Here is a 27,145-nt window from a genome sequence, read left to right on the forward strand (position 1 = left end):
GAACTAAGGGATCTGTAAAATGACTATAAATGGTTTGTCCGATCATTATGTACTGACCTGAAAATCTCATAGGTAAGGACAACTACCTTTGGTAATAACTGCCACGTTGATTTCTTGTACGTGAGATGCTCTTCTTAATTTTATTCCACAAGCCAGAACACTTTCCAAAATAGGCAGATTGAGAGGAATTCAGCAATGGTAGAAGGAGCTGAAATGTTGCCTCTAAAATATTTTGTAGAGAGGACCATAGACCTGGTGGTGAAACCAATACATAATCTCCAAAAAAAGGGGAAGGTTTCACTTCCTAACATCGCAGTGACAGATGCATACTGTGAAAAATACACATTGTTAAAAAAAAAAAAAAAAAAAAAAAGCAGCTCATGGATCTTTGAATAACATTTTGGACCCACAGATCTATGGCAGATGCACAGTTAAGGATGACGTTCAGTGGAACAGCCTTTGTTTTGCCTGTAGCTGGTCCCATGCCAAGTTCTGGGCATCTCCAGATGAGCTTCAACAAGGCCCCTGGCTGAAACTATGGGAACCTGCAGCTTTCAACCAAGACAATCCTGAACTAGATGACGCCAAAGCAACTGGATGGGTCTTTCTGTTCATGGTTGCTTTCTGCATCAGAGCTGTGGAAACAAACTTAACTCTGTAACAACTCCTTCCATTCTGTCTTGCAGTTCAAGTGCCCTCTGAAGAAAAAGTCCCTAAAGGTCCCACTCAGGCCTTTACAAAATGTGTGGTGGCTTCTTTTTCCCATCCTCCTGTGCCTCTCCTTCATGCCACAGGATGTGAAGACAAGTTTGGCCAGGTAAGCCCAGCAAACTCCAGGCAAAATCTCTTTGGATGTTAGGAAGCTTCTTCTCCTTCAGTTGACTTCCAGGAGGAAGGGTTAAGAGGTATCTTTCAACTCTGGACTTTGGGGTGCTGGGGGAGGTACCTCTGTGACTGGTGACTGCATTTCTTGTGATCTGTCTGGGGAAAGAAGAGCAGAGAAATATGAAGAAAGTATGTGTCAGTAGGTGACTGAAAAACAACACAACCGATGAGATCCACTCATGGTGCTAAATCATGCCTTGTTTAATTGTGATTTGTTGACAAATAAATTGTGAACTTGTGAAATTGAAAAACACTCTGCCATGGAGCATAAATCTCAGCTTTGTTAGTCCTAAGCATGGGATGGGATAGAGCAAATCAGCCACAGCTTTCTCTTTACAAAAGGGAATCCGTACCCACGGAAGACCATATTCAGTCTTTCATAAAGTTGATCATCTCTTTACCAAATCTCACAGCCACAAATAAGTTACTGTGTCGACCCTGAAGCTGACCTGACCATTTTGTCCGCTTCAATGTTGCCACATTGGAGCTGAGGGATAGGGAGGGGGGATTTGAGATAGAGGGAATACTGTAGCCAAAACAAAATACTTTCTCTTGGGAACCAAGGACTTTCTCACACCTGGTCGGAGGAAGGCGGAGTGATGCTACCCGGCTGCCAGACCGCACCAGGATTGGACCATGTGACTGTTTGGAGAAAGTAGAAAAATGTTTACTTTTAATTAGGTTGAAAACTCCTGCGGTTTTCACCTAATTAGACGTAAACATTTTTCTACTTCTACGGGAGTATTCACAGTCAGTTTTCACCAGATCTCTGCCAACATGATATTTTCAATAAAGCTGTTCTTTGAGGAATCTGCTGGCCTTGGAGTTTTGCTTGTTATGGATTTATTACTTGGAACCCTGACATACAACTGGGTAAATGTCCAGCAGTCATTGCCAGCCATGGAAGGGAGAGGGTGGCCTTGCAGCAGGCCAGCTAAAGCCCAGCAAGCCATTGATGTCCAGATATGATTCTTCCATGTGACTTACAACTCTAGTTGGGAAGTAATGTTTTCTCAGATAAATAATTAGTTTCAAGCCAGAACACTTTGGCCTGCTTCATCCTGACTTAGCAACATGCCCCTAGCTAAGATTCTGTGCAATTCGGAGAACCCAAAAATCCCAGTTCTGGCTGGCCCCGCCCACCCCACCCCTCCCAGGAGTCCTCACGTGGCCCGTTATGGATGCAGGTAAGCAGGGTACGTGCAGAGGCTCAGGGAGAATCAGCCCATTTCCAGCTTCAAGAGAGCCTCCGGAGCCCGGGGAGGCTGTTTTCACCCTCCCAGAGTCTCAAGGGAAGCCTCTGAAACGCAGAGAGGGTAAAAGTGCCCCCCCCCCCATGGTGCAGGAAGCCAACTAGGCCATGGCCACCATGGCCACGCCCACCCAACAACCAGGCAGTGAACCCTTTGCTAAAATTTTTGAAGCCCACCCCTGACTGTGAGCAAAGCTACAGAAGCCAACACTGTGTGGGTCACTGTATTCTGCACTAGTTGTAACTTTTGGGTGGTTACAAGCAGGGGTGGGATCCGACCGGGGAAACTACCCGGTTCGGTGATTTACGATTTGCGCACGCATACAGGTGTGAGAATAGAACCGGTTCTATGTCTGCTGCTCTTCAGAGCTACCAGTTCCACAGAGCCAGAAGAACCGGTAGAATCCCACCCCTGGTTACAAGTGGGCAGCCCCACATAGAGCCCATTGCAATTATCCAAACAGGAAGTGATCTAGGCGTGAATGACCATGAGCAAACCCTCCCGATCCAGGACAGATGAAGACAGAAAGGAACCGCTCCCTTAACAATGAACTCCAATGATACAAGAAATGAGGCAAATAAGGAGGAAGTCTACCTGAGTTAATAGACATTTCTGCCAGTTTCAGGGGCAAGTCGGTGGGGCTGACACCAGCTGGTGAACCCAGGATATCCGGCAAGGCGTTTCTTCGGCCAGTGCGCCCTGATGATGCAAAATCCAGCACAGGCTCCACCTCAGTCATACTTCCCCTGAAATGACACCAGAAACGCTAGATTGGCCAAGCATCTCAACTAAGGGAGATGGAAATTTTTCCCCTTCAAGCAAGCTTCCATTCACCCAAATCATACACATCTGGAACGTGCCCATTAGAGTTGGCCAGCTCTTGTTAAAGACACAGTTTGTCCTAAATTAATTTGTATTTTGTTCAGTTTTGGCTTAGTGTGTTTTATTAAGTCAGCCAATGTTAATTTGTTTCAAAAGCCAGGACAGTGGAAAGCTCTTCTATGGGGACATTTATCGGGAAAGCAATTTGAGGAGATTGAATCAACATTCTGATATGGATTGATGATTTGGTTTATTTAATCAAAACAAATGACTTGTGAAAGAGGGTTGATATGGATTAATTTTATGAATGAAGCTGGCTATTTTATTTGGATTGGACTTGACTTCAGGATCATTAAAACTTGATAAGCAAAGTATGGCTTTCTATTGTGTCAGTTTGCCACTGACGTTTCTGCTTGCCCTTAGTTCTGAGCAATTCCAGATTTTAATGAAAACAAGATTTTTCTATTCTGGAACCTATCCATCCATGATAACCTCTTTCTGATCTTATAATGGCAGAAACATCCCAGAATAGAATAGAGTAGAGTAGAGTAGAGTAGAGTAGAGTAGAATAGAATAGAATAGAATAGAATAGAATAGAATAGAATAGAATAGAATAGAATAGAATAGAATAGAATAGAATAGAATAGAATAGAATTCTTTATTGACCAAGTGTGTTTGGACACACAAGGAATTTGTCTTGGTGCAAATGCTCTCAGTATGCATAAAAGAAAAGATACATTCATCAAGAGTCAAGAATCATAAGGTACAACACTTAATAATAGTCATAAGGTACAATAAGCAATCAAATCATACTAGGAAACAGTCATAATCCTAAGGATACAAGCAACAATGTTACAGTCATTCAGTCACAAGTGGGAGGGGGTGATAAGGAGTGATGAAAAAGTGAATAGTAATAGTAGTGCAGTAGTAGTGCAGACTTTGTAAATAGTTGAACAGTGTTGAGAGAATTATTTGTTTAGCAGAGTGGTGGCATTTGGGGAAAAACTGTCCTTGTGTCTAGTTGTTCTCTATAGCAGTGCTCTATAGCGTCGTTTTGAGGGTAGGAGTTGAAACAGTTTATGTCCAGGATGTGAGGGGTCTGTAAATATTTTCATAGCCCTCTTTTTGACTTGTGCAGTATACAGGTCCTCGATGGAAGGCAGGTTGGTAGCAATTGTTTTTTCTGCAGTCCTAATTATCCTCTGAAGTCTGTGTCTGTCCTGTTGAGAAAACCAGTCTTCTGAACTCACCTGTTGTGGTGAAACTAGGAGTCCATAATATCTGGAGAGACCCAAGAGTTTCTCAACCTTTACATAGATCAGGTTATCCCATTTAGAAAATTTTGGGGTGTGGCTTCAATTCCTAGAATTCTTAATAATGGCCATGCCGACTGGGGGATTCTAGGAGTTGAAATCCATGCATCACAGAGTGGGCCAGGTTGGGGGACATTGATCTAGAAAGATGAAGGCATAGATAGACCCAAAAAATGATACAGAATGGGAGCTTTCTGTGATACAGTCGTATTAACTATGTCTCTTGGTACGCACACGCATCTGTGTGGATGCATGCTGGCATCCTTATTGTTATTCCCAGACTAGATAATTGGGGTAGTCAGCTGAAGGGAAAACCTTGAAGGATCACTCTGCCAGCTGCTGCCACCCACCACTTCAAAGAAGATCTTGCTCAGCTCTTCTTCCCCCAGACAGTCTTACAGATGCTCGTCCCTCCCCGCTCTTCTCTAGGCACTTCACCATCTGCTTTTGGCATGCCGTTAAAACCCTGCTAGCAAGTCTGCAAACTCACGTTCTAAGGAAAGTTGCCTTTTCCTCTTGATGAAGGAAGTATACCTGTAGCATCTGCATGAAAAGTTACTATGCCACAGGAGGGCAAAGCCCATAGATTAACAGCCACTGGTGACGTTGCCTTTTCTGAGGATTTTCCAGCCCAGTGTCCATCTCAAAAGTTAATACTCATGTTCCTAAAGTATAGTTATTTTTTAAGAAATCTTTTAAAATCAACACTATTTGAGATCCCAGCCAAAGCCCACATCAGCATTTTGGTTTACCCAGGTAGCTGTTAAGTCCTCATGTTTGAACAGGGCCTGCTTCTGATGGAGGTTTTTTTTTTTTTTTTCAGATCCTTGCACTTATAGAAGTTATAGAAAATGCTCCTGTGTTCATTTGACAATCGGAGCACTGTGGGAAATAGAAGTGAATATTTGTAGCTCAGGATAGAATTATGACCTTCTTGGTGGTCTCTGAGCTTGGGTTGCTTGCTTGCAGATGTTTCATTGACCAACCAGATAACATCAGCAGCACAAGATAATCATGTTGCCTAGTTGGGCAATGAAATGTCTGCGAAAATATAATCAAGCTCAGAAGGCATCAAGAATTCACTAGAGGAAATATAAGATGGACTTGCTTATTCTCTTCATGAATGCAGTCTACATGTTCCTCTTTCCTTACTTTTGGCCCAGGAAGTAATTGTGACAGTAAAGAGAAGTAGATACTATCACCCATTTGATTGCTAGTTGACTGGGGAAAATGGAAAGAACAAATGACAGTCAATACCTACTTCCAGGTGACATCCGGTGGGTTTTCAGAAGAATGTGGCCAGGTTTTTTTTTCTCTCTTCAAAGTCATAGGGTTTTCTCCCCATACTTCAGATCATCCTTATTGGCTTTTTCTGAACTTATTCTGCTTTCTCTACATCCTTTACAGCAGGGGTGTCCAACCTTGGCAACTTTAAGACTTGTGGACTTCAACTCCCAGAATTCCTCAGCCAGCAAAGCTGGCTGAGGAATTCTGGGAGTTGAAGTCCACAAGTCTTAAAGTTGCCAAGGTTGGACACCCCTGCTTTACAGTGAGTGAACAAGACAGCTGAGATGAATGTGTATTGATAGATCTTTCACATGACATGGTGTCAATGGAAAGAATTCACACTTTGGGTGAAATGTTGTGAAATGTTGACTAATCACAAGCCCTATATGTCTTCTTCCCTTCAGGAGCAAGAAACAGGATATATAGACCAAACATAAGGGGAGAGATTTCCAGGACATAAGTAGGAGAATAAATGACTGGCATCACATTTTATACTAAACAATAATGTTTGCTTTTAAGGGACTTGATTTGCACGTAATACTAAAGTATGAAACCCTGTTTGGAGTAACAGTTAAGACACCAGACTAGGAGACCATGAATTCTAGTTCCACCTTAGATATGAAAGCCAGCTGGATGATCTTGAGCCAGTCACTTTTTCTCAGCCCTAAGAAGGAGGCAATGGCAAATCATTTCTGAACTATCTTGCCAAGAAAGCTGCAGAGACCAGTCCAGGCAGTCACCAGAGTTAAAAACTGATTTGAAGGTGTACCCCCTCCAAAAACAACAACAACCCTTAAGTATAATTTATGCTCTCAAGCCACGATAGCTGGCTTAACCCAACAAGCAAAGCCAAAGATAAAACAGTAACCCAGAGTCACATAAGGCTTCATGCAATCTTTCAATTCAGCCACTCAGTTTTGTGGGGTTTCCTTTGTTAAAGCTTAGGGCCCAGGTGCTATCGCAGATGTTGATTTCCTGCATCAGCAGGGAGCTGAGGCAAGTAGCTTTTGCATTTACAAGTTTTTTTCAGAGCCCTATACAACAGGCCAATTCTTTATAAAACTGTACATCCTTTGTCAGCAAGGTGAGTGAGAAATCACTTATTTCCCTTTAAAAAAAAGTGTCTTCAAATTGAGCTTGACTCATGTTGATTTACTTGGGTACATTGTGCAGTTTTCTTAACAATGCTATGAAAGTGGTTTGTCACTCTCTTCTTCCAGGGTATCGTTGTCCCCGACTTTCCAATCTAATCTATGGTAGAATTGAGGGATTTCCTAATGGTCTCTCCTTCTAATATTAACTGGGTCCAATCCATTTAGTTTTTTTTAGAAAAGCCAAAGACAATTAGATACTGCTATCTTCCTGTGCTGTATAGGCCCTTTCAGCCAAAGCTGATAGAGCAAGGGTCTTCAAACTTTGCAAGTTTAAGACTTGTAGACTACAACTCCCAGAATTCCTGAGCTAACATGACAGGAGGAGGAATTCTGGGAGTTTGAAGTCCACAAGTCTTAAGGCTGTCAAGTCTGAAAACCCCTGTGGTAGAGGAACAGATCACACCTCTTCCTTTATCAGCATCCTGGTTGTGGACCTCAGTTTTGGAAGAAAATTACCTTGGAAGAGGTAATTTTAACTCATTTTGGTTTAAGGTTTAAGAGGGCTGCAAAAATTGCTGGTATTTTCCTACTGGTAGCCCTTAGTGCCAACAATGAAAATTGGGTTGGGATGCTGCTCCATCTTTCTCTTTTTAATTTGACTTTTCTGACAAGGACAAGAAAATAAAAAAGGGAGAAGTGATGGGAAATGCAAAAGGACACAAAGGGAAAGGCGACATCATCTGGCATGCTTATAAACTTCTGTGAACAAAGCAGGATATTTCATTTTTATTAGCTATTGTTCGAGTCTGCTGTCCGAACAGCCTCCAACTGATTGATTTTAAAGTTGTATATTGATATAAGGTCCTTGCCCCCCCCCCAGCAAAATGCTTACAGGTCATGCAAACAGGCATAAAAAAATAATACCCTGCCTGCATATTAAAAACTAATCTGCCAGAGATGAAACCTATAACCTATGACCCAGGCGGCACCTTCATATATTTAGAGTGTTGCAATTCAATCGGTGGGCTTTAATATCAGGAAGCTTAGGAGCAGGAGAACAAGCCAATTCCTTTGCAGAAGGTGAGACTTGGATATGTCAGCACCATTTTAAGGATTGCAGTTGAAGCTGCCCTCCAGATCCAGAGAAAGAAAAGCTGGAAAATGAAAGGAAGAATTTGGAAGTGCTTAAATAGGGCACGAGTGGGTGGAAGGTGGATTTCTGACATCCGCATTTATAGTAGGAAAGGAGCTGGGAGCTTTTGGATCATTTGAGCCTCTAAGAGACTGGTTGTTGGTAAAACAACCAAAGACAATGGTTGTGATCACACAACATGCTAAGCCAAGAATGAATGAGCTTACTCCAATGTGTAAATCCACCCTGCATGGTGTATGCATGTGAAATGATTGGGATTTAAAGGAGAAGTTTTTGTGGGTTGGCTGCATTACCTTTTTACATATTGTCACAAAATATCATGGACTTGATAGTCGAATTCTGCTACCTGCCTAATTTTTGGTACTTGCACAATGGTGTCTTTCTCAGTCTGCGCTGACTTTCCAACCTCTGGTTAATATCAAGCACCCAATTGCATAAAAGCCCATCGAAGTGAAACCAAAGCATCCAGGGGCACGTTTTCCACATCAACCCATCCAAGATACCTGCAATTGTCAGCCAAGCAAATCCCAGCCTAGTCGATGCTCTTAATCCATCCTCATGGCTCTAGAAATGGTTAGCCTTTGAGGGGCTCAACAAGAGCCCTTTGGTAGCAGCAACAGTTGAGCATTGCTAATCCGAACTCCCCCACCGCGCCCAAACCCTCCAACCCCTCCCCCTCATCCTTGAAGAGGTTTCAGGCTTTGCAGCCCTTCCCTGCTTCTCTTTGGGAATTGCAACACGCTTGCTTGGAATCGTTGCAAAATGCTCATTAAACCTCCTAATGCACCCAGAGATGGAAGTGGCTGGCGCGTTGAATGCTGCGAATGCTGCATTTGTGGAAAGTTTCACCACCTTGTGCTTACACACCCATGCTCTTCCAGAAGAGCCCTTCCTATTCTTTCCCACCTTGCCTCATCATCTTCTTTTGTTCTTCAAACCTATAGCATCCTAACCAACAGGCTCATCGACAGATTGGTTCCTCTGTGCATCCAGACAACCAGAAGAATAAGGTTGATGGTTACCTGTAACCTACCCTGTCGCCCTAGTCCACCCTCCCTCCCTTCCCTCCTTCCTATATGGAAAGTGCAACCCCTCCTCCTTCTACTCCAACGAAAGGAGCGAGCAAGCTGACATACTTACCAAGGGAGTTGTGGAAAAAATGGAGGGGCTGATCTCCAAGGAGGACTGTCAGGCAATGTCAGGGAGCAGGGGAAGAACGATCAGTAACAGAATCTGCCTCAAAGCATGTTGCACCCGCTGTTCCTAATCCGTCTCCATGGTCTCCTGGAGCATCCTTCTTCTTCAATTTGCAAGATGCTTTGGGTATCAGCAGACCGTGAGTTGCTTGCCTGGAACGCCTGCCGGATCTACCAATTGCTTCGAAGGGGGTGCAGGATGGAGACTTGCACACATTTGGTGGCTCTCCTTGGCCAGGTAAGCTGGCATAGCCCCCCTCTGCCTTTTCCGTAGCTCCTAATTCAAAGGAAGAAAGCTTGAATTCCTTGTTTCCCATCAGCCTTGCATAAATCTCCTCCTTCTCTCCTCTCTAGTCCTCCTCCGGCCCTGCCTCTCACTTGGCATAACTCTGGGAGTCTGCCTCTGCTACACATGGTTGTTTTCAGCTGCTGGGGAGGGGGGGGGATTTGTTAGATTCGCCTCCCTGCCAAGCAAGGCTGTGTTTAGTTTGCTTCTCTCCTCAGCATTCCCACGCCCTGCTTCCCCCCCACTGTCATTTCTGAGCAACAGGTTATCCATTTTTAAAAAACATTTTTGCACATCCCTGTTCTTTTCACACAGGCAACCCACCACCGGTGTAGGATTGCCCCATGGCTACTCCAAACTTGCTCCAGGGTGTAGCAGGAACAAATATTTCTTCAGGGAGAAAAGACGATTTCCTGGAAGGATACCAGTGAGCTTTCCAGGTTCCAAGGTTTCATCTCTGCATTCAGGTTATGAGAACTGTCCTTGCTAAGCTTTAAACAAAGGAAAGCACAAAAGGAGAAGTGGAGAATGAAAAGGAACATGGCATTGGCATTGAAGTTAATGGATTCCAAGAGAGGCAGGCTGTCTGGGCTCTTAGAGGAATGGATGCTAAATCAAAATGACAGATAGGCTGGCTACTAGTCTAACTTCATTCTTCAGAGTAGAGGAATGGGTGACAATCCAATCCAAGAAAAAAAAAGCCACCTGGATTTTTGTTTTTTGTTTTTTAAACAAGGAGGTTTGGGTTGTAAAGTGAAGGAATCCCAAGTAGCATATTCAATAAAAGGACATTCCTGATAGTTCTGTTTAAGGGAAGGGTTTGCTTCTTACACCTTCTTGGTAATCTGGACTTCAGGAGTGAAGTGAAAGTACATTTTGAGAGACAGAAAATGGAAACCTGCTCTTGATACTGTATGGAATGCCTGGGTTTGCACACTATGTCAAGGCTGGGTTGTTTATTGCATTAAATGTAATTTTTAAAAAACGCTGGTTTCTTATCTAATCACCAAAAGATGGATTTACAGAACATACTTAGCCAAACCTAAAGAGCCACAATATGGCTTTCCAACTAGGTTCCAACTAAGCCACCACACAGTCAATTGATTGTGTTTAATTACTTGTATCAAAATCTTGCATCAAAAGTCTTCAAGCCAACCATGTGCCAAGGGTTAACTGACATTTTCATCCCCACTCACTAGCTAAAAAATGGATTGTCTTCATCAGACTTAGACCCAGGAAACCTTAACTTAAACCACTGATGATGTTAGCTAGTTTATTTTTTTATTTTTTTATTTTATTTGGTTTGTCAATCACTTACAAGATAATAGGTATAAGTAAATACATTGTTATGAATCCATGGATACATATAAGAAAAATAAAAAGAAACAATAGGACAGGGACAGTAGGCGCGTTGGTGCACTTATGCACGCCCCCTACAGACCTCTTAGGAAAGGGGTGAGGTCAATAGTAGAAAGTCTGGGGTTTGGGGAAGAAACCACAGAGTCAGGTAGAGTATTCCAGACATTGACCACTCTGTTGCTGAAGTTGTTTGGGTAATGAAACATCTGCAAGAAAACACGCAAGCTCAGAAAGCAGCAAGGACCCCTGAGCTGTAAATAGTCTCCTTTATTAAAACTTTGACTTTAGTTGGAACTCATAGTTGCAATAGTTGTTTCTAGCTCCTTTAGCTTGCATGTTCTGCAGAGTGCTCCTGGCCTTTAACAGACAAGATAGACTTTTCAGAGGATGCATAACCTTTGAGATAGCAGTGTGGTGCAGTGAACAGGAGCTAAGGAGATCCAGGGTCAAGTCCATCCCCAATCACAGAAATTCACAGGGTGACTCTAATCCAGATGCCCTCCTTGAGCCACCTTAGAGGGAAAAACACCTTAGAGGAAAAAACATAGGGAAAAACAGGAGGAGAAAGCATAATCTGTGCACCCTTGGATGAAATGGGTAATATCATTAAATAAACAAATAAAACAGGACTTGCCATGACGTAGGCTTCCAGGGGGGTGGGGGGGAAATCCTGTGGCAGCTGAATGAGAGAAGGGAGGAGACAAGGTGGATTCTGTGTAACGCGCAAAAAAACTTTCACTTGGGAAATTGCTTTTGACATGCCAGATCTGTTCCTAATAAATCAATTGGAGAGATAACGTCTCCGAGTGATTGATATCATGGATACTTTCTGGATGCTTGACATCCTGATTTAGAAAGACAGAGGCCAACAGAGAAATGTTAGTTGTACTAGACATAAGGTGTGATGCTAGTTTGCCTCCTTGTGGTGCACGGTAGTGTGAACCAAACAACTCGCAACAATTGGCAGCCAGACTACATTGAAGAATTGGCAGTTAACGACAGTTGGCAGCCAGACATCTTTGTAGAACTCCTGGCTCTGTAAATACATGGTGATGGGTAAACAACAAGACAGATTGGGGAAACGTTGTGTCCGAATGTCCATCAAGAGCTTACACCAGGCCAATGTCTGATTTTTTTTCAACATTACTGGACAGTAACATAAGTCCATATATTTGCCATATGCTAAATAAATATACAAACAAACAAACAAATAAATAAATGCACTAGACATGGGTCCTGAGACCAGAGATCTCCACGTCCAAGGCTCTGGGTAGAATCAGCAGGAAGTCCCTACAATCAAAGGGCTCCTTGCCTATGACCCACTCACCATGACTTTCTGAGCGTAAATGAAACCAATCAGCCAAGTGGCATTCCTACCTTCTTAAAGAGGGCTGCCTTTAAAATATCTACATTGCATGAAAGGCTTTGAAAGGACAATCAAACTGACCATTTGGTAAAGCTAGTAGTTATTACTTTGATGGGACTGTCCAAGGTCCTGAAGGAAAACTTTACCTTGAGAAGAAGGGCAGGCAGTCTCAAGATTTTGTGGGCCACAACTTGCCACAATTCTTGGCCTTTGACCCTTCTAACTATGGTGGATGGGAGCTGAAATCCCAAATGTATTTGCATTTCTTGGTTCACACATGATGCTACATTGTCACAATAGTTTGTTTGGTTTTGGCTTAGCACCTTGTGTGAACCCAGCTTTGTGATTTGTAAAGTGTGGTTTATAGATAGAATAGAATAGAATACTTTTATTGGCCAAGTGTGATTGGACACACAAGGAATTTGTCTTGGTATAAATACTCTCACTATACATAAAGAAAAGATACATTCATTAAGAATCAAGAATCATAATGTACAACACACTTAATGATAGTCATAAGGTACAATCAACAATCAAATCATACCAGGAAACAGTCAATATAAATCGTAAGAATACAAGCGACAAAGTTACAGTGCTATAATCACAAGTGGGAGGGGATGGGTGATAAGGAGTGATGAGAAGATTATACAATAATAGTAGTGCACACTTTGTAAATAGTTGAACAGTGTTGAGGGAATTGTTTGTTTAATAGATAGATAGATAGATAGATAGATGATAGATAGATTATTATTATTAGATAGAATTATTGGTCAAGTGTGATTGAACACACAAGGAATTTGTCTTCGTTGTATAAGCTCTCAGTGTACGTACAAGCAACAAGTGATAAATTATCATCATAAAAATACATTCATCATAAATCATAAGATACAACACTTAATGATCGGCATAGGATACAATCAGTACAGACCATACTAGGATACTAAATAAAACAATATAAATTGTAAGATACAAGCAACGAAGTTATAGTCATAAGATGATAAGGAAATAGGTAATAGGCAAGATGAGAAGAATAATGGTAATACAGCCCTTCTAGGTAGTTTGACATCCCAGAACATAAGACAATGTTGTGGGAATTAATTGTTTAGCAGGGAAATGGCATGGTGGGGAACATGACCTTGTGTCTAGTTCTTTTAGCTGCAATGCCCTATAGCAGTGATGGCTAACCTTTTCAGCTTGGTGTGTTGAAAACCGGGAAAAAGTGTAGCCTTCCTCAGGTCGTGTGTCACTTCAAGAAATATCAATAATTTGGTTTATGACGGACTGGGCTGGGGTGATCACACAGGGCTGTGAAACTCGTCTCCCTGGTCTCAGGGCTGCAGGTGCAGGATGTGGGGATCGGAAGGCCACCTTACAGGGCTGTGAACCTCATGGATCTCCTTTCCTCCTGTAGTGTTCCTGAGGTAATGAAACTGACAAACCTCAGTTTATGGCGGTTAAAACTGGTTCTCTGCTGCAAAGATCTTGCGGCAGCGGTGACACCACGCCTCCACGCAACAAGCAGGGAGCAGGGATTGGAGCAGAGCACAGGCAGCCTCTAAATGTGCAGGTTTTCCCCACACCAACAGGCGTGTCAGTCAAAGTGCCTCGGCGTGTCACGAGTGACACGCGTGTCATAGGTTAGCCATCACTGCCCTATAGCGTTGTCTTGAGGGAAGAAGTTGAAACAGTTTATGCCCGGGATGTGAGGGGTCTGTAGATACCCAGATACCTCTGAGGAAGTCTAATGCATACCATATTCAAGACACAAAAGAATCAGTGCACAAATATTAAGCAATATTGATGGCTATCACACTTTTCAGCTATTGGTTTCTTAATATCCTGGTAGTCTTTAGTAAAATGCAAAAGCTACTTTTTTGTTCTTGGTCTTTCTGGGTATTTTTACGCATGGATTCACACTAGCTATAAATAGTTCTGTCGGTGAGAAAGGCTACTCGGTGTCTGTTATTATTTCCAAAATGTGAGCATTAAATGTTCAAACCTGCTTTAAAATCTTTTTTTTTAATCCTGAAATCAAATGGAGCCTGATAGCACCTTTTCAGGTAATACATTTTATTAAGAGGCATAAACTTTGGGGAATATGATTTTTAATGGAATTTGTTAATCTGAAAAAGACTCAAGATTTTTGGCTACTATAGTCTTACATAACTCTCCTCCAGAAATATTTTCAAAATTCCTAGTAGGGTTTAAGAAAAGGTAACAGTTTAAAAAGTGGTTTTCTTAAAGTCAGTAGTTCTCCCCACCCCCCAAATCTAGATTGGTCCAAATCTGTTTCTCCCATTAGCTGTGCATTCTGCAACTTATCACCATAGATAGGAAAGCAATGCAGTTAAGTGAATTGTGACCAATTTTATGACTTTTTTGTCACAGTTATTAAGCAAATCACGTAGTCATTAAGCAAATTTGGTCTCCCCACTCATTGACTTTGCTTGTGGGAAGTCCCCTGGGAAGGTGACTCTGGGAAGCTGCAACCATTATAAATACATGCCAGTGGCCAAGCACCCAAATCACAATCGTGACCTCAGGGACATTGATGGTTGTAACTGTGAGGACCAGATATAAGTCTTTATTTTCAGTTCTATTATAACTCTCAATGGTCAATAAATGAGGACTACCTCACCTTCTCCACGAACCATCCACACATATCTTTTCACCTTCATTTCAGGGAAGTCAACTAACTGCCCACTCTTCTAGTCCCAGTTGCAGTTTTGCAGGGCACAACGTGCTCCTTCACAAACCCAGCTCATTCCAAAGGATTTACTTAAAGCTCTCAGTTGTTTTTCATCCCCTGACTGCTGTTATATTGACATCCTCTTTAGTTACTGTGCTGGCTCCAGGCAACTCACTAACCCCTTTCATAGGACTCTAAATATAGTCCCAGCAGCTAAGCAGAATTCACTTAGCAGCCTGGTGTATGGGTGGCTGTGTACCAGCAGCTCTGGAACAGTTGGGGGCAGTTTGCAAGAGAGAGAAAATAACTTGCATTTGAGGTTGATCAAACCCCTCCCTCCTCTGCACCAGTTCTATTCCAGGTTTATTTCCAGTGCAGTCTGATTTCAGTTTCAGCAACTCAGGTTGCTCATGAAATCCTTGCTTGTCCCTGCCCCCCCTCCCTCCCTCCCTCCCTCCCAGCCTGGCATTTCTTCTTCTTGTATGAATTTTGCTCTTTCTGGCTGAGTCTTCAGTTGCTCATTCTGACTGCAACTGATTTTGCATGCTTCTTTGTTGGGTTTAATAGCAAACAGCTTGCAATTAAGTTCACACAATATGCTAAGAATAATCCTTGCTCTGCAAATCCATACAATGGCTTGTTTCGCGAACTGTACAAAACCCGCCTGTATTATGGCTTTGAACCATAATACGAATGTCTGTAGACTTTCTGTTATATTATTATGAGGGTGTGTCTGGTTTTGGCTCTGTGCTGTATATAAACTGAGCCCTTTTGTTTTGCCAGCTGGGTTGAGCAATCTGTGTGTATTGGGACTTGTCCAACAAATTATATAGCGAACTTTTCCTTTTAGGATTAATGGATAAACGGTTAGGAAAAAAAAAAGCAACAGGAGATTAATTCAATATATGATCACAGCAGTGAGATTACTATATGCACAAAGATGGAAAAATTTGAGCCTATCCACTCCGGAGGGATGGTTGGTGAGGTTGACAGATTTTACTGAAATGAATACATTGGCTTGCTTCTTTGATTAGAGAATTTATTGGTGACTGGGAGCCTTTTATGATTTTGTGTCTGTGTAAAAATAAAGAAATAACTTTTGAATTATGCTTCTGATGATTAAACAGGATAGATTGTAGAAAAAAGAGAGTCAGGATGTAACTTTAGAAAATGAGGTCAAAACATACTTTTATTTATAACTGTTCTGAAGAAAACAAGCCACTTTATTGTTCCTTTTCTGTATTCTATAATCTTTTTTTTTTTTGCACTATTTTCTTTTTTCTTTCTTCTGTTAGCTATTATCTTCTTGTTTGAAACTATTTTAATTATACACAAACACACAGAGACAAATGGTTTGTAAAATTCTGAAACCAAGTGAACCCAGCCCAAGAATAGATAGGTATCAGGGATAGGAACTATTTTAAGAATAATTTTCAGGTTTAAACATTCCTGTTGGAATAAGGATAATGGCCTCTCTCTCTTGTGGCGGGACAGTTTGTACCTGTTCACTCCTTAGTTGTCATCATTTTCTTTTGGTTCCTTTAAGTCAGAGTTGACACTCTTGGTGATTGCCTGGACTGGGGGACTTCAAACTTGACAAGCTTTAAGATTTATGGACTTCAACTCCCAGAATTCCTCCTCCAAGTCATGTTAGCTCAGGAATTCTGGGAGTTGAAGTCCACAAGTCTTAAAGTTGCCAAGTTTGAAGACCCTTGGCCTGGACTAATCCCTGCAATTTCCTTGATAAGGTTTTTCATGACCTCCTTCCTAGGGCTGAGAATGAGTAACTGGTCACCCAGTTGGCTTTATATATAAAGTGGGATTAGAACTGACAGTCTGCTGGTTTCTAGCCTGGCATCTTCACCACACCAAACTGGCTTTCTATGTAAAAACTAAAGATATACAGTATTTCAGTATAGTGTGTGTATGTGTGTGTGTAAACACACACACACACAGAGTACTGAAATACTATATAGTCCAGGGGTCTTCAAACTTGACAGCTTTAAGACTTGTGGACTTCAATTCCCAGAATTCTTCCTCCAGTCATGTTAACTCAGGAATTCTGGGAGTTGAAGTTCATAAGTCTTAAACTCGCCAGGTTTGAAGACCCTTGCTATAGTCCCATCTTTGGGATGGGGCAGAATCTGATGGGGCCAGGCCAGCCGTGTAACGTCATGTAGCATGATGTGTCAACCCTGCCAACCATAACTTGGAGAAGAGTCAAACCCAGTTTTCTACTTCCAAAATATTATTGTAATTTCATTATTTTTATGAGACATTCAATCCTATTTCTCCAGGATAAAGTAGCACCTGCAGCTTTCCTTATTTCAATCTAGAAGTAAAACGGGGCAGGAAGACATCCGGTACTAGCCTCAAATCACCCCAGTACTTCTGTTTCTTGACAGCCTTCCACAACCCTGAAAGGCATGAGCTTATCTCAGAGAATTGTGTCTAATGAGTTTTGGCTGGGCATGCAAAAAAAATTCCCAGCATTGCATTAAAATAAGTTTGATTTTACACTTAGTTTGTGTTTCCTTAATTTAGATGAAGCCTGGTTAAGAACAGTAGGATTCAAAAAATGTTACTAGCAGTTCTGTGGGCGTGGCTTGGTGAGCATGGCATTGCTTGGTGGGTGTGGCTTGGTGGGCATGGCAGGGGAAGGGTACTGTAAAATCTCCATTCCCACCCCACTCCAGGGGAAGGTTACTGCAAAATCCCATTCCATCCCCATTCCACTAACCTGCTTTCCAGCTCTGTTCTCCTGTGCAGGGCAACCAAAGGAGAGCCAGCCAATCAGCTGGGATTTGGGAGGCAGAGAATAGATGGGGGCGGGGCCAGTCAGAGGTGGTATTTGCCGGTTCTCCAAACTACTCAAAATTTCCACTACCGATTCTTCAGAACTGGTCAGAACCTGCTGAATACCCACCTCTGTTCAAGACCCATGGTGCTGAAAGGTGGAGGGGAGGGAATATCCCCAATGTGCTGGCGAGGAGCATCAATCCTGGTTACAGCTCTAAGCCACAGTTCCATACCAATTGCCCCTACCCTGCCTCTACAAGGAAGGCGAGTCAATAATGAAAAATTATAATTGGACAAAAATATGTGTATTTTATTTATTTATTTATTTATTTATTCATTTATTTATTTAATTTATATTGCCGCCTATTCGCCTGTGGTGACTCAAGGCGGCTAACACAATATAAAACTAATGTATTATCAGAACTACATAAGCTTGTCAAATGTAGTAAATAGGATGAATATTACTTTATTTGTATTAAAATGTAGATTGAAAGGGAATGTTTTTAAATGTAATGGTGGCATAATTAAACATTAGAAAGGGGATGGAAACAAAGAGAAGGAGGTTAGTGGAATAAACATCTTTATATAATAAGGTGAAGTAGCAATAAGAGGGGAAATTAGAATTTGAATGATGGTAGTATTGAGAATGTTTGAACAATATGGTGATTGGTATAAAAATAACATACTGAACTATTGAATAATTAAACAATGGAAGACTGTAATTTAACATAAATATGTGTATTACTATACAAGTATGTTAAATACAACAAATACGATTATTAATATTTTATTTGTAGTAAAAGGAGTGACATTTAGAATATGGGATTGGCATTAAAAATACTGAAATATTGAATACTTAAACAATGGAAGACTATAATTTAACATAAATATGTGTATTACTATTAGAATTATATAAGTCAGTTAAATGCAACAAATACAATTATTAATATTTCATTTGTAGTAAAAGGAGTGATATTTAGAATATGGTGATGGGCATAAAAATAACATACTGAAATATCAAATAATGAAATAATGAAGATTATAATTCAAGAAAATATGTGTATTATTACCCAAACTTGTCAATTGCAGTAAATATGAAGAATATTATTTTATTTGTACTAAAAGGTAAGACACTCAGGTGCCACCCTATTCACACCCACGATATGTTTGTAAAAAAAAAACATTTTAAAAAAAAGGAAGGTGATTCAATTGACGTCACGCCTCTCGGACTGACAGGTCCACATCCAAAGCCTCCCTAAGCAGCCGAATCCTTCGCTTCCCGCAACCTCTCGGGCTCGTCACGTGACCCCCTCACCTCAACCCGCTTACTGATGCGCGCCCCGCCCCTTGGAAACCAGGTGTGCCGCCGGGCCGCCCCCCTCCTCCCCGCCAGCAGAGGCGAGGGGCGTGGCCAAAGAGTCTGGGAAAGCAGCCTCGGGAAAAAAAAAAAAACGAGAGCGGGGAGAGCGAAGGCAGCCGAAGATTGCCGAGTGGTTTCGGCAGGTTCGCGCTTTGAAAAACGGAGCCGAGCCGAGCCGAGCCGAACCGAGGAGTCGACCGCTTTCGGGAACAGCGCCGGAGCGAACTTGACTTCGCCAGACGTGGGGGGGCTCCGGAGGCGTGGCCGACGACATGGGAGCGTGCCTGGGGGTCTGCTCTTTGCTGAGCTGCGTGAGTGTCTCATTTCCCGTGTGGGGAGTGGGGCGGGGGAGACAGACTGACTTTCCCGAGGCTTTTTTCCCTCGGGTCAAACGGAGACGCGTTGTTTCCCCGACTTTTCGGTTCTTTTTGAGGGGGGACTGGCCCGGAGGGGGAGGTGAAGAGGGGAAGGAGGAGTCCGGGACCCGAGACCGACGCCATTCTCGCCCCTTCCTCTCCCCCTCCCCAGTTATTGAGGAACCCGCTTCTTTGGGTCCCCCTCCGACCCTGCTTTACTCGGAAACAGGCGAAAAGTTGAACTCTCTTGCTTGGTTTCCCCCCTGGGAAAATCTCTCTTTCGCCCCCAATGATCCCCACTCTTCCCCCTCCCCCTCTTTCGTTCACGCCCCACGGAGAAAGGTGTATTTGTTTGCCAAACATGTACAAGATAAGAAGTGTAGGTATGAACATTTAAAAAATGAACAAAGGAAGTAAATACAGGTAAATGGGAACCGTAGATTGCAGGGTACTTTGTAACTATGCGGATAACCCAAAGGAGGAAATTCAACAGGTGTGGCTCTTATACAAAGATATATACCCCCCCCCAGCACCGCTTGTCTGTGTTCCGTCTTGGGATCCGAGCGATACTTCCTGGTTGCTTCCTTGAGAAACTCGAGGTTGGGAAACTCGCAGGTTGTTTCCTCGCTGTGCAACCGGGAGTTGCCAGTAGGCTTGTGGATAGCTCCTTAATTTCTCCTTGGCCTCCTTTTTATTTTGGGGGAAAAAATGGATGGACGAAAGACTAGGTTCTCACTCAGACTGGTCTCAACCAGGGTTGGCTTAATTGTAGTTTATTGAACCGAACCACGGTTGTAGGTGTTGTTTTTTTTTACATCCTGTTCAACCCTCACCAAACATTTGAACTCAGGTGGTCAGATGGGAAGGAAATCTGTTCCTTTAGCTGTGGTGTAATAACAATTTAATATTTCACTGTTTCAGACAGTTTCTTTTGAACCCAAAGTTGCCTTGGCTGTCCCATTTTCTCAGTCATCTTGCAGTGGCTGAGTTTTAAACTGAATGAGCTTCTGGTAGAAGTTAAGGTGGAGTATTTGCCACCAATAAATACACATTTATTGTATTATAAATTCCAATCAGGCTGAAGACATTCAGCGAATCTTTGAGAAAGTTGGTGTAATCATGAAGTTACACAGTAATCTTTTTTCCTTGGGGTTAGTTAAAGATGCCTGTATGAGTATTCTGTTTTTATGCATGTCTTTCACAGATGTTTTGTGTTTTACTTCTCTAAAATTGGGACCAACTGACACAGGAAAGCAGCCACTTTTCTCATTCTTCTGAATCCTCCCACCAAGAATGCTTTTTTTTAAAAAAAAAAAAACCTAATAATTGGTGTCTGGGAAATGAAGTTTATGTCAACAGTAATTTTTGCAGTGATGTTGCTGGAAGGTTTTTATTTTTATTTTTTGCAGGGTGTTATCTGTGCCCTGGAAGCCATAACTGAGAGTGGAATTGGGAAGACAGGTGTGAGGCAACACCATGTTATAAGGAGGTGGCTGGTCACACTTTAAGGCAGGGGGGGTCTCCAACCTTGGCAACTTTAAGACCTGTGGACTCCCAAACTCCCCATCAAAGCTGGCTGAGGAATTCTAGGAGTTGAAGTCCACAGGTCTTAAAGTTGCCAAGGTTGGACACCCCTGCTTTAGGGTATGACTTCATAGAAAGTCATCTGGGAGTGAACCAAATTGCAGTCAGTGGGGTGGACCTCTGAATGAATGTGCTGTTGGCATTAAACTTTAAAAAGATTTAATTGGTGGATGTTGCAAAGCTTTTAGCAGAAGCTCTTCTAAAGAAAACACAGCTGTTGCCAAGAATCTTGACTATTAAAACTTAATGAGATAGAACCTCTCTGAGTGGCATATTTATGTGTGTGAGGCTATTGGTGATTGATTATTATTACAGTGATAGTTAAATTGCTTATTGGCAAGATTCTTGTTTGTAGTTTGTAAAATAATATCGATCTTTTATCCCTTTAGTTTTTAAACTTATATACCACACTTTTTTTTAAAAAAAAAAAGAACAGATAGTTTGTATCGCACTTGTTCTTCCAAATCTTTCCTCTACAACAATCTTGTGAGGTAGACTGGGTTGATAGAAAGTTTCAGTAGTTGAGAGTAGAATCTTTTTCCTTGAATCCTGTTAGAAGCGAAGGAATTCAAACTTCAATCTATGGATCCAGAACGAAGCAGTAAGTCTCAGTGAAGTGGGAGGGGACTATTGTATGTCCTATTAAAATCAATGGAGGGTAAAGGCTTTGTGAAAAGTTCTTAGGAATTTTTTTTTTGTCTTTGAGACAATGTTGACTCCTGGCAACTGCCTGAAAACCTTCCAGTTTTCTTATCAAGATTTTCAGCAGTAGTTGGCTTTGTCTCCTAGGGCTGAGAGAAAGGCTAGAGCAAGATGGACGTTGTATCTAAAGCAGGACTATAATTAATGGTCTCCTAGTTTCTAGCCTGATGCCTTCTTCACCCAAACTTGCGATGACATGTTGTCACGTGATGTATCACAACTTTTTTCCTCTTTGTTAAACCGGGGGTGGGCATGGCCAGCACATGATATATTAGGCCCATGGGCCGCGAGTTTGTCACCCCTGCCTTAAGCACTACACCAGACTCGCTCAGAGTATCTGTTATTGGACTGTGCAGAGTTGGATAGATTGACATTGAAAATAAAAGATAAAGGAGACACAGAATACTATTTAATGTGGAATAAGTTTTATCAATGGTTGGAGATAAGAGGTAGAAATTAGATGAAGAAAGAATATTGTTATGTTTAAGTAAAATATGAATGTTGCTTATAATTATATGTATGCTATATATTTAATAAGAACATAAATAAGCAAATATAATTATAAATATGATTAGAATTATTTTTATATTATTATTATTGCTATCAGTATATGTTTTATCTTTTTTCCCCCTTTCCTTTTTGTAAAATGGTATGCCCGGACAATACACTGTATTCAATATATATATATATATATATATATATATATATATATATATATATATATATATATATATATATATATATATATATATATATATATATATATATATATATATATATATATATATATAATATTTATATATATATATATATATATATATATATATATATATATATATATATATATATATATATATATATATATATATATATGGTGTTCGGCTTAGTTGGAGTATTTTCACGTCATTGTAGTTCTTTTAAAGTTGTAGCAAGCTTTCAGCAGAATCTCATCTGCCATCATCAGGCTTCTGTATTGTGTCCGTCTGTGGGTCAGACTTTACAGTGGTTTCAGATTTAAATTTGGGGCAATAGGCTGCCCCAAATTTAAATCTGAAACCACTGTAAAAGTCTGACCCACAGACGGACACAAACAGAAGCCTGATGATGGCAGATGAGATTCTGCTGAAACGCTACAACTTTAAAAGAACTACAATGACGTGGGAAAACCGAACAACCAGCCAACACCATACATGTCAGCAGAAAACTTAAGAAAACATATATATATATATATATATATATATATATATATATATATATATATATATATATATATATATATATATATATATATATAAAACTTGACTTAAAAAAAAAGAATATCTGTTAGCATCGGACAATTGGGAGACAGAAATGTGTCAGGGGATTTCAAAGTCTGGTGTGTTGCATAAAAAAAGTGTGATGTGTAATGCAGCAACAGTTAGGAAATGTAGGAAACTGTAAAGTTTCTATAAATGGTGACTGTGGACAGGGTTACTGCTTGAACCAATCAGGAAGTTGTATGTTTTAGTGGATTAAGAAATACACCCAATTATGAATAAGACAGTTGCATTGAAAGAGTTTGTAAAAGGAAAGGCAAGATAAGGATATTGTTGCATGCCTATTACTGTTTTCTGGACCTCCTGAATGGAAACTTCAGGGAGGGAAGCACATTGTTCCTAATTCTTGGAATACCCAGACAAAAACAATTTGCTGTTAAGTAGCAATGAAATAGAATGCCACAACCTGGAGAACTTTTGAGAGTCAACTAATTAAAGCATGTTTATCCACACTATTAGTTAACCAGCTCCAGCCAATGTTAAAAAAAATCTTTACAGTTTGGAAAAAACAGATATCCAAAAATACAAAATAAAACATTTAAACCAGAGATCTTCAATCCCGGGTCTGAGGACGGGCACTAGTCCACGGCATGCCAGAAACCAGGCCACACAAACAAGTGAAGTCCTATCTGTGAGATGCAGGCAGCACACGAAACCACACCCCCTCCGGTCCATGAAAAAACCTCTTTCTCTGGAACCGGTCCCTTGGTGCCCAAAAGGTTGGGGGCCACTGGTTTAAACGGAAGTAGAAATAATAGGAGAAAAAGCAAATTAAAAGCATCTGAATTCCGGCTGTTTAGGAATGCAACATTGTACAAAAGGCTTGGTCATGTGGGTCTAGGACAACTTGCCATGGCTGACTTGCCGTAGCCGTCTCACACTGGCCAACTCATCATGAGACAACTTGCCACTGGACAATTGAATGCACGATAACTCAAGTGGGATAAGTGAATTGCAGTGGGCTTTGTCTTGCTTCAAGTTCGAACCTTCTCATTAGAAGTTCTTGAGGCTGGGGTAAGCTGCAAGAACTAACTCTTGAGTTGTCTTACGCTGAATTGTCCCATAGCGAGTTAGTAGAGAGTTAGTAGAGTCCACGGTGAGTTGCCCTGTAGTAAGTTGACCCCAGCAAGACAACCAGGGTGAGCTGGCCACAGCGAGTTGTTCCATTCTGTGGTCTTGTTTGTATGGTCAAAGTTGGAGTATCGTGGAAGTGTAAACTCTGAAAGGACGGTATTCACCAGTTAGTATTTACCAAGTAATTTGTTGACTCTGGATTTGCATTGCATCCAAGCTCTCCAAAGTGTCAAAACAGGAAAACTGTATAAGCCGTGCTCCTTTAAATGGCTGTTCTCCTAGAAAAGCTCCTGAAATGGATTCAAACTCATTGAACTCCAGACAAGTGACAGAGCCTCGGTGGTGCAGTAGTTAGAGTGCAGTACTGCAAGCTATTTCTGCTGCAGCCAGCTGCCTGCAGTTTGGCAGATCGAGTCTCACCAGGCTCAAGGTTGGACTCAGCCTTCCATCCTTCTGAGGTGGGTAAAATGAGGACCCAGATTGTTGAGGACAAGATGCTGACACTGTAAACCTGCTTAGAGAGGGCTGTAAAGTACTATAAAGCGGTATATAAGTCTAAGTGCTATTGCTATTACAAGGTTTTTGGCCACATCACCTTGAATCAGTTAAGTCTCAGCTGTTTTTCAAAAATGTCCCTCTGGATGTTTTAGAGAAGCGTGCCTAGGTCAAGCATAGGAAGAAACAAGAAAAATCCCAGGATGAAACGAGAGCAAAGTGGCATTTTAGGCCACCTGTTTCTCACCTGGCCTTATTTAATTTCAGTAAAAAAAAATTATGCCTTTTCTCTGAAAAGCAAATGAGCTCATTTGGCTCAGAATGATAGTAGTAAAGACAACTGTAAGACACATTAAAAGAGCAGAGCAGTTTTAAAAAATACATCAAATGGAAGGTGAGAGAAATAAAATTCATTTTAACAAAAAGATTGATTTTCTGTTGTTTACATGTGTTAGTGCTTAATAAACATTGTGTTGTCTGGATCGGGGTCTCCAACCTTGGCAACTTTAAGCCTGGCGGACTTCAACTCCCAGAATTCCCTGCCATCAAAGCTGGCTAGAGAATTTTGGGAGTTGAAGTTTGCCAGGCTTAAAGTTGGAGACCTCTGGTCTGGGTCATTTAATTGCTTAACAGTACAGATTACACTCTTAATCTTCACCCCTTTTTTCCAAACACTGGTAAAATAAAGTCCATATTTGATAATATTCTGTGTCTACTTTTTGTTTAATCTTCAGTGTAAGTCTGTCCATTTCTGCACAATCTAGTATCTTCCAAATTATCTCTTTGTCTCTCTCTGTTTCTTCATTTTTCCAATATTGTGCAGATATAATCCTCACTACTGTGAAGACCTGCAATATTAAATATATACTATGCTTATCAAGTTTTTCTGATGTTATACCTAATAAAAATAGTCCAGGTTTAAAATCTACATGTTTTCCTATCATCTTTTCTAACCACTTATGTATTTTTGCCCCAGATTGTTGTGCTTTAACGCAGATCCACAGAAATAAAACTCCTAAAAGGGATGAAATATATAAAATTTTAAATTCAACTACTTTAAATTCAACTATTAAAATTTTCTTAATGCTCAATATCTTCACATGTCCTGGCCATGTTCATGTGATAGGTTTATCTGGGATAACTGAGACATACTGAGTTTTTTCCAAGGTTGCATGGGCCACTGAATCATGCAGGATGGGATCATATACTAGAGTGAAATCTGGATGTATAAAGATATTTAAGAGTAGCTCAATAAGTTGTCTGTGGCTTGTCATTTCTTTTGCATGAAGGGTTTCCTGGCTTTACTTGCGTTATTTACTATTTATTCTAAGTACCTTTTTGTGACCACAGTCCTAGTTTGGATGACACATGGAGCTCATTCACAATAGATACTGTTTCATTAATTTGCAGGGAGGTGTTTTTTGCAGGCACATGCCATGATGGGAATATTATATTGAATTATTCTTAATTTTGCATGCAAGCTTTTGTTTTTTAAAGTCGGTAAGGTACCGAATTGCTAGCCTGTATCTTTCAGTACTAAAACTCAGGAAGAGTACTCTTCAGCATGAGTACTTTGTGTTTCAACTAGCCAGTATAGACTGTTTCACACACTTAGAAACATTTGCACAAATGTTTAAGTGGTGTTAGAGTATGTTCTCTTGTGATTATGCAAGGCAGAATGAGTATGGGGAGGAAACCTTTGCATTTAGCAATAGCAATAGCACTTAGACTTATATACCGCTTTATAGTGCTTTAGAGCCCTCTCTAAGCGGTTTACAGAGTCAGCATATTGCCCCCAACAATTTGGGTTCTCATTTTACCCACTTCAGAAGGATGGAAGGCTGAGTCAACCTGGAGCCTGGTGGGATTTGAACTGCCAAATTGTAGGCAGCTGGCTGCAGAAGTAGTTTGCAGTACCGCACTCTAACCACTGTGCCACAGAGGGACATTTAGGGACATTTGTTTGTGTCTTGTTAACTTTCAGAGATTTGCCTTTACCATTCCAGACTAAAGCAAAAAGTTTGCCTTTGACTGCTTCTAAAGACGTTTGCCCCTATCTGGATTTGGGGGAACAATCATATATGTCTATACTGTTATCTTCATCCAACCTAATAATATAACAGGCAGCAAATCTAAATAAAAATAAGGTTTCTTCCCCACTGTGCTTAATTTTCTCTGTGTGATATATCTACCGGCATATTATGTGACTTATCCTGTGGAGTTACTGTTTAACCTGACTTATCTAGAGAGCATGGTTATGTACGCATTCTCTGGCACTCCATGTACTTTTGATGCCAGTGAAATAGTTCCTGCATTGAATGTGTGCAAAAGAGCCAAGAGGCTCCCCAGACAGACTTGTGACCAATCTCACTCGTACAAGTGGCAGTGACCCTGTGATTGTTAGACACCTCTGCAGGCACCAGCCTACATGAGCCAGGGTGGCGCAGTGGTTAGAGTGCAGTACTGCAGGCTACTTCTGCTGCCTGCCAGCTGCCTGCAATTTGGCAGTTCGAATCTCACCAGGCTCAAGGTTGACTCAGCCTTCCATCCTTCCAAGGTTGGTAAAACGAGGACCCAAATTGTTGGAGGCAATGGGCTGGCTCTGTAAAACCACTTAGAGTGGGCTGTAAGGCCCTGTGAAGCAGTATATAAGTCTAAATGCTATTGCTACATCCTCAAAGATGCCATTCAAGTCCGCATTGGCTCACAATGCATGAAGAAGACCATCGAATACCAAGCCATTTCTGAGCAGGTTG

At 41.2% G+C, this 27,145-nt stretch overlaps 2 protein-coding genes across 2 annotated transcripts in view; one reads left to right on the forward strand and one right to left on the reverse strand.

The window, feature by feature from the left end:
* Positions 1-359: 359 nt before the first annotated feature.
* Positions 360-9,392, reverse strand: LOC148129901 (cAMP-dependent protein kinase inhibitor beta-like). Its single transcript, XM_087970824.1, has 3 exons — positions 8,948-9,392; positions 2,733-2,884; positions 360-981 (listed from the first exon to the last, which is right to left on the reverse strand). The coding sequence occupies exons 2-3, from the start codon at positions 2,875-2,877 to the stop codon at positions 899-901; spliced, it is 228 nt and encodes a 75-aa protein (XP_087826950.1). The 5' UTR covers positions 2,878-2,884; positions 8,948-9,392; the 3' UTR covers positions 360-898.
* A 9,572-nt stretch (positions 9,393-18,964) lies between these two features.
* SERINC2 (serine incorporator 2) overlaps positions 18,965-27,145 on the forward strand; it is a 32,991-nt gene continuing 24,810 nt past the window's right edge. The window contains exon 1 of the mRNA XM_026679443.2: positions 18,965-19,173. Within this exon, the coding sequence (XP_026535228.1) occupies positions 19,135-19,173 (39 nt within the window). The 5' untranslated portion in view covers positions 18,965-19,134. The remainder of the gene's footprint in view (positions 19,174-27,145) is intronic.

This window comes from Notechis scutatus, chromosome 8 (assembly GCF_049901735.1).
Source record: "Notechis scutatus isolate UNSWTSFEM ecotype Mainland chromosome 8, rNotScu1.2, whole genome shotgun sequence".
In the NCBI taxonomy this organism is placed as follows: domain Eukaryota; kingdom Metazoa; phylum Chordata; class Lepidosauria; order Squamata; family Elapidae; genus Notechis; species Notechis scutatus.

Coding starts and splice junctions, on each gene's coding strand:
- LOC148129901 (XM_087970824.1), bottom strand. CDS start 2,877: ATGACTGAGGTGGAGCCTGTGCTGGATTTTGCATCATCAGGGCGCACT. Junction 982..2,732: donor AGAAATGTCTATTAACTCAG/GTAGACTTCCTC, acceptor TTCTTTCCCCAG/ACAGATCACAAGAAATGCAG.